The sequence below is a fragment of the Tachypleus tridentatus genome, chromosome 13 (genome assembly GCF_004210375.1).
Source record: "Tachypleus tridentatus isolate NWPU-2018 chromosome 13, ASM421037v1, whole genome shotgun sequence".
Taxonomy (NCBI): Eukaryota; Metazoa; Arthropoda; class Merostomata; order Xiphosura; family Limulidae; genus Tachypleus; species Tachypleus tridentatus.
This window is the reverse complement of record NC_134837.1, coordinates 108,135,008-108,143,699: the sequence shown is the minus strand read 5'-3', so window position 1 is coordinate 108,143,699 and position 8,692 is coordinate 108,135,008. Positions and strand designations below refer to the sequence as shown.

Genomic DNA, 8,692 nt, shown 5'->3' with positions numbered 1-8,692 from the left:
TGAAAGATATTAAAAAGTAGCATCTTCGGTTTGCTACCTCCAGTGATTTACGGGATGAGAATTAGAAATGACATGCTTCCAAGCCCACGAACATATTGTGAAGGCCAAAAACAAGAGTTTACGTGTTCTAGTCTATTTTTGGGTATTAAATCTATTATGACAATAGCTTTTGTCTGTCTTGAAAATACGCGCTAACTTTTCAAGGTATGTAAGCAAAAGGTATATGTAACTATCCTTCAGACAACATTTTGTACAATATATTAAAACTTAAGTATTTCTTTAAAATGTCTAACGACAGGTCATAGAATAACTGTTTATTTACTAATAGTATTATGTACAGTAAAGTTTAACCCTACCTAAACTAAATCAAAAATCTAGATCCAAGTTACACGCTAATTTTTTATTTTTGATCGGAATAGACAATACTTAAAAGGCCTAACTAATGTTCAGCCTAAGGTAAGAGCACTCGTAGATTTCGATGTTTTAAGTTCAAAATTTTTGTATCATTCGATAAATCCTCTATTTAAACAGGTATGTTGCAATAAAGCTAATTTGACCGCAAATCTTTTGAGGGTTTCTTCTAATATTCATACTATTTTCCCACTAGGGTTATCGGTAAATATAGAATTTTAGCCACTTCAGTTTTGTTCTTATTGTCGAAATTACTGACAACCAAGTATTATAAAGCTGATAATTCATGAAGTATTAGAACAATACTTGAACAGATCTGTTTCGTATAGGTCAAATTAATGACCACTGATTTACAAACTTAAATTTTGAAAGTAAAATATCGACGATTCATTCGTTTTCCTTACAGTTCCAATCGATTCGCCTTTTCATACGCCATATATTTTAGAAATTTGTTGTACATCTTCTCTAGCACAAGTTGGTAAAAGAGTAGCCCAAGAGTTGGCGGTGGGTGGTGCTGACTAGCTGCCTTCCCTCTAGTCTTACACTGCTAAATTAGGGACGGCTAGCACAGATAGCCCTCGAGTAGCTTTGCGAAAATGAATGGGGCACAACGTTAAATAAGAATGATACGAGAACTGCAACAGGAAATCGTCTCAATGCTAAACTTTATTGTGCATCATCATACGACAAAATCTCATGTTAGAGCATTGATTATCATTTAATCATAGAAATATTGGAACTGCATTAAGTTTAAAGGTAGAGGGATAATATGTCTAGTTTCACTATTGTGTAAATCACTTGTCTTATCAGTTGTCAATCCACAAGGAGGGCGCTGAATTTTTCTTCCTCGTTTATTTAACTTAACAAATCTTACTCGAAGATAAAATACTTGTGATGCTCACGTGCCTGGAAGGGAGGGGGGAACTCCACCAAGTCTTTGGAAATGCACCTCTTAACCAAATAACAAAACAAGCCTTATAGTGTGATATGACAAATACACAGTAAAGTTCAACAGAGAAAATACATTAATATGTAAACCATATGATTACAGAAACTATATAGTTTGGCATGGTAAATAATTTTTTCATCCTGTTAACATGCATTTCACCCTGTTTTTCACAAATAGTTTAAAGAATTAGGGAAAGCTGAGATAAATTAATTATAGGAAATATTTCAAAATGCAGTTTAACAAATCCTTTTGGGGTCCAACTTACTGTTGGACAGTTCAGTTTCAAGTGCTGGACAACAGAAGAAAGAGGTTAAATAAGCGAACAATTTATGGAATCTTTAAAGACAGTTGTAGCACCAGAAGTAATTAAATAGTTAAAAATTATTCAACAACTCCATTCCACAGAATGCTAAGTTAACCTATATAATGAACACTAACTGCTAGTTTTACTAACAATTTTCTTTCTCCACTATTTCAGCACAGCCCAACCAGAGTCACCCCTTTTTTTTCTTTTTTTTTTTAATTAATACGTTGAAGTTTTTCTCATTCAATGACTTCACTTTCTAACTGCTTTTTCTGGAACTATGGCTTCTAATCAAGTTTTCTTGAGGTAATTAAGCTTTAATCAGCTTGTCTACTGATTTGTCTTCCAATAATGCCAATTTTTTTTTAAACTAACAGCTACATTAATTACAACTACAACCTATGAAATTCCTTACAAAAGGGTCAAGTTCATTATTTTACAAATTTACAGTAGACTCAATTCAGTAAACATGGCAGACTAAGGAAATTAATGAAGTCAGTATGACAATGAATGAACTATCTACAAATTAAAAAATACTGCATAGATGATAATTTTAAGAAATTTAAAATATTTTGAACCAAATCACAAGTACCATAATGTTTATGTATAAAACATTAGATTCTCTTTACCCATTTTCCTCTTAGTTGATGTAATGTTTACACTAACTTTCATATAGGCATCATAATGAAAATTAAATGTTCAATTACGAAATAAATGCATGTTTGCTCCTGTAAGTGGTGAAAATACATAGCAAGGTAACAGAAGGTGTCATGTCTGCTCAGTGAATACTATAATGATATAATGTTTTATATAGAAAAAGGACCAACTGTACCATTTACAGTAGAAATTTTCAAACTGTGGTATATCGTATAAGTTGTGTTGTGTACTATCAACACTAGCTCCAAGAATTATAAAATTTGTAATAAACCCTATCTGAGCTTACCATATACTTACACATGCTATTCTCCTCACTTATAAATTTGTCCTCTACTTACATAAACTTACCAGCATTTTCTTCTCTTAAAATTGACAAAAATGATACCACACATTCTCCAATTGTGCAAGGAAAAACAATTGCACATTTTGCATTAATGGATATATATAACAAGTAACAAACATTCATATTTTTAAAAATTAGACCCAGGTTTGTAATTTTGAAAAATTAAACAAAAGTGATATACAAGCCTGAAACCTTAGAAATACCAATCTAGAAACATTTTTGTAGGAAAGAAATCCAAACAAAAAATATATTCTGTGTGTGTATATATTTATTTTTATATAAACTCCAAAGAAAAGAGAAAAAAATATATTTTAATAATAGATTCAAATTATTAATTACTCAACGTTTTATCACAAAATACTATTATGGGTCAGCTGAAACATAATTAAATAAATCATAAGTACAACAGACAGGTTTAAAAATACTATTCAGATAAGTGAATGTTAATCAGTTTCCTTTTCAACTTACAGCATGTAAAACTTGTGACTTTCAGTCTACAATACAGCATCTTTCTCTGAAACTTGATCACAAAAAACACTGGTAATAGAAATACTTCCTCATTAAATTAATTTATTTAATTGTTGAAGACTAACAAATCACTAATATTAAATTGTAGAACTCATTGTCACAAAACCAGGGTTTGTTTTCTTTTTCACAAACAAAACATTTGAGAACTTTCTAGATGAAGGATGATAACCATATAGACAGGTTGTTCCAAAAGAGGTTGTATCTATTTTAGTGTCAATCTTTTGATCACATACTCTCATTATCACTTAACTCCCAAACCTGAAAGAAAAAGAATACTACAATGATAAACACAGCTATTTAACTGTTATCTAACACTTAGTTAATATATTCTTATAAACCAAGTTAGAAATAAAGCTACATTTGTTAACTTTTCATAAAGAGCAAAAGAAGTTAGCATTTTTTACTAATCATGATGCTTTGTAAGACTAGATAATATATTCTCTACAACAATCATTAAATTGAAAGCTGTTTAATTGAGCTGGTTGAATTAATAATTTTTGTGTGATGATAAACTTAGTTTTGTAATTTTAATTTGTGTGCCTTTAGCCTTAAACTTAAAAGACGTTCCTATTTATTATAGAGGAATGTTACGATTTCTTTTTTTAAAGCATGTGGATACTGAATAGTAGAGTTTTATCAACTTAAGAATATCAAGCATTGGTGCACATTAGGCCTAATGTATCTAGCTGTATTTGTTACTACAATCTCCAAGTCAGAGGAAAGTTTGATGAGTACTTGTCAATAGAAAAAGTATGGTGCATCAGATAACACTTTAGTAAGACTGATATAAAGTAAGCATTTGTTTCTTTTACTGAATGATGAATAAATATATAAACAACATGTAAATGATCTTAGTTTTGGAAATTTAACACTTCATTTTACACACACACTTTTCAAAAAAACAACCTACTTACTTCATTTTCTTTATCATACTGTAGAATTGTTTTTTAAACTTTAGAATATGATTTAAGTTTCTACACAAAAAAGGATCCCATAAATAAACAAGACATTTGTTAATACATGCCCAAGTATTCATGCATCTTGAAAGTAGAATTTGTTCTTTTTTAACATGGTGAATCAATAACAAATACGTTGTTTAAAATGAATACCAGACTAAAGAGTGAAGCCATATAAAACATTTATTCCATAAATGTCTGTACCTTCTCAGACTTAGCAAGTAGTTACTTAGTAACATAGAAATTAAAGAAATAAGTTTAATAACTTGAAGATTTAAAAAGTTCCACCCCAAAACTATAGTATATGTAGCATACAGTCACAAAAAATACAACTAATAAAGAATAAATCAATTCCCCATCAAATGTCAAAACAAGGTTCAAATTGCTTGTATAAAGTATTTACTTTTAAACAAGTTAAACTTCAAAAACAATTAGTTTAAAAACTTTAAGGCATGAAGAAATAAAAGTTCATAACTGAATCATTTCTATAAATTTTTTTTATATATATATATAGTGGCCTCAGAAAATTATGTTTCTAATTTTACCACAAAATCTTTACAGTAAAATAAACAAACAGGATATGAAAAGTAGAAGAAAATGTGTAGAAAGACATACTTTAATTAAACTGTTTAGAATACAACTTAAATTAGAGCAACTTATATTCAAGTCTGAAGACTGATCCTCTACTTCGTAAAAAAATCTCCTTAACACAGAATTCAAAACAGAAATCAATACATTAATTAAAATGTTCTAAAAAGCTACATATTTACTCTGCTAGAAACTTATGAACATGCAAAAATAAAACATTTCCACTATTGGCAGAAATAATATTGGGAATTTTTAATATCTAGTATTAAACAAATAGGTTCATTTTATGGTCATAAAGGAAAGGAATGCAAATGTGATAAAAACAAAGAAAATATACAAGTGCAATCCACAATATCTCTAATATCCACAAACTAAATATAACTAACAGTAATAAGTTATACTATATTTACCTCAGCACTGTTTGTTTCTTCATGTAACTTCTTAAGCCCTGTCAAGTCCTCTAAGTAGTTGGGTTCATTAAAGACCTTCAACAAGAAGTCATATCCTTCACTTTTATACATCTCAAGAACCTAAAACAATATTGGAATAAAGGAAAATACATTGAACCAACCTGCTCAATAAGTTTTGCAACAATTATATGTTCAAAAGCTACTGTTCATTAACAGCATCAAAACAGTTGTTTCCAGGTAACATGACCTGCATGAAAAATGTACTGGCTGAAAACAAAACAAAAATCTTACTGTAGTTATTTAAATGTTTTCAGTCTGAAAAGTATAGCATTTTCATTATTGTAAATTTGACAAATTGAGACAATTAATAAAGTATGTGTGTGCATGCACTTATAACTGGGAAACTGGTAGACCAAATGTTATGAAAAACTGGCACATACCCTTATAGTGCCCTGATGGAAGATGTAGGTGAGGGGTGGGTTTGGTATTCCAATATGGCTCTCCTATGTCACACTTCTTGGTAACTTTATCTTTCTTATGCATTGTATCTGCTCATACCTATTGAACCACTAGATCAACTGGCACCAAATCTGCTATAGGCCAATAAGGACCCAAGGAAGGGACACACAAGTGATGTCATTTGGACTGTGTACTTTAATTAAAGCAGGAGATTGAATCTTTTGGAATACAAGTGTTTCAACAAACCATGCAAGATTTGAAATATCTTAGGTGCAGATATGTCAATTTTATAACTGTTGTAGTAAATGGTTAGAAAGAAATTACTGTTGCTTTATAGTAAATTGTAAAAAGTAATTCTGTACCAAAATATTATGCAAAAGTTTTTCATCCAATACAACATTAAATTTATAGCAAGTTTAAAACTATCACAGCACATCATATCATGTTCCATATTAGGTGCATGTGTACATTGTTATTATTTATTCTACAAGTAATTTTGTTAGCAAATGTGTGAACATCAACTAATTAAGAGCTTATATTCAAAATATTGTTACATAAACCACCTTCTACATTAACACCTTTTAATTTTTATATCTTGAAAATTAACTGACATGTAAAAAACCATGTCACTTAAATTCAGAACTTACTCATTTAACAATGCACCACTTTGTATTTCACAATAACTGATTACTTGTAATACTGCAAGTTATAATTTAGCATGCAACAATACACACCAAGTGGGAACATGCTGTACACTGACTGAAGGCAATGCTAGCAGGAAGGATGTGGTGAAAACGAGATAAGAAACCTCGAATCTGATGAGGAATGATTCCTAATGGCGATTCCGACTCTACTGTCAAATTCTGGTCCCAGGAACTTGTCTCTGCTTCTGCAAAAGGGCTGAAAGAGATTTAGTAGATAGCAACATCAATAATTATTAATTAAAAAATCCTTAGCATGAAAGACTAAAGTTTATTTTGCACTTACTAACATTGGACCTTAGTTCAACAGTATATACACAGTTTTTCTGCACTACACCTGCTAATCAGCTAACACCAAATCCACTTTAACATTTTATTTTGATGAAAGTTACAAGTGAAAACCCTTTTTACACTTTCCATCACCTCATGATTAAAGCTCGTGCATAGCTCAAATTGTTTTTCAACACAAATTTTAAATGTCACAGCTCTTCTGAACTTAATACCCATTTAATCTATTATTCAGTTTTATAGGAATATAAAACTATTAAATCATTTTTTCTTTATCACATTTACCTTTCCAATGCTAATACACTACATCTACAATCAGTGTGTACCTGATGGGCCAAAACTGAACTGAATTCATCTACTGAAACAGAGGACCTAAATAAATGATTTGCCATGGATCCCAAAGAATTTCTGTCCATCTGTTCTTAAAATAAAACTCTGGCTCCATCTATGAGAAAGTTGTCTTTAAATATTGGAACTGCCCTTCATGAGGATGCTAGACGAAATTATTTTGCATTTCAATTATATCAAACGTAAAATTTTAAAGAAATTTTACTTTGTCCAATAGATAGTGCCATGCCTTTCTCCTAACTATGGTGTTTAAAATAATGGTATATCATTCACACTGAAAGAACTACTTGAATTGAATTATTCAGTCACTTTAGAGCAGTGGTTCCCAACATTTTCTATGCCCTGCACCCCTAAAAATTTTAATATGTTCTTGCACCCCTCACAAATGTTATGTGGTACTACCTGGAACGCTATATCGCACCCGTGGTTGGGAACCACTGTTTTAGAGTGATGAATGGTGACAAACAACCTAGAATTTTGTTCAGTTTGGTCATTTCTGGTGGATTTTTTCACTGGAGCATATTTAGGTTTTGTATATTTTGGGCTTTTTGAATTTTATGTAATTCTGTAGGTGGTCCTTGGGTTTTGAAGTTCAACTGTCTCTAATCACATATACAATACAATCAAAATATTTCTTTTTTTTCATAAATTTAACTACCAAAGCTTAACACAATAGCTTTATCTGTATTTTTATTAAAGTTCTATATTCGTTAAACCCTAATAATATATTAAAAATGGGAATTAAACTTTCACTCACCCACGTGGGTGTTGTAGCAAACTCACTAGAAGTTCAACAGCTAAAGCTGAGGCCACCATAGACACTCCAGGCCTTGAAACTGTACACTGCTGATCTAACGTTCTGTCATGGGTTGACTAAACAAACAATGGTAGTAATTACCAAGAGTCTTTATATTAAAAATATACTAACAATCCTAAAAAGTCACTGATGAGTTTTCATAGATAGGAATCTCACTCCTGCTAACAATTTATAGGTTACATAAAACTACACTCTGAAAAACCTCTACAACATCAATATTGTTACTGAACTTGTAAAAAACACCAAAAGAATTAATTTGGTATTTTACAAAGAAAATTCTATTTGACTTATCTGCTTATTAGATACTGAACTAAAATATACAAATTTGCTAAAACAAAGAACCTCAACATGATGAAGGCTAACAGTCATGTGGCATTATCATAATTTTTACAGTATTCTCTTGTTGCTGGCAGAATATTTCACTGTAATCACAAGTTATTACTTACATTTCCTGGTGCCACAACATCATTACAGAAATAACAACCAAGTTGATCTCCTGGCACAGTACCATCTAAATGTACTGGTTTCATCCCGGACACAGAATCTTTTGATTTCATACCATGCCGCAACACTAGAAAGGTGTCAAAGCCGAGAGCTACACTGAAGACTATCTAAAGTGAAGATTATTTTAACTTTTTCAATTATCATTCAAAAATTCTTTATGTAAAAAAAATACTTTTTCGTAAGAAAATAGAAACTTCAACAACAAATTATTTCCTTTTTAAGCAGGACATTAAAATATTGAGACTGCTGTAGATTAATGGCATTAGCCTGATGTAAATCAAAATGACCACCCAAATAAGAGCTACATTTCTGAAAACAGAATTCTTCCGAGTCAGATGCATTTCGCAAATTATTTAGATCTCTTATTTCTGAGATCAGATTGCACAGATATAGACTTACATTCAAACCATCTTTGTAAACATCATGATT

The 8,692-nt window shown here is 30.8% G+C and overlaps 1 protein-coding gene across 1 annotated transcript in view; it reads right to left on the bottom strand.

Annotated features, from left to right (window-relative positions):
- Positions 1-2,914: 2,914 nt before the first annotated feature.
- Positions 2,915-8,692, bottom strand: part of Atg7 (Autophagy-related 7) — a 38,340-nt gene continuing 32,562 nt past the window's right edge. The window contains 5 exon segments of the mRNA XM_076483857.1: positions 2,915-3,450; positions 5,147-5,266; positions 6,340-6,505; positions 7,700-7,815; positions 8,206-8,370. Coding sequence (XP_076339972.1) covers positions 3,418-3,450; positions 5,147-5,266; positions 6,340-6,505; positions 7,700-7,815; positions 8,206-8,370 — 600 coding nt within the window. The 3' untranslated portion in view covers positions 2,915-3,417.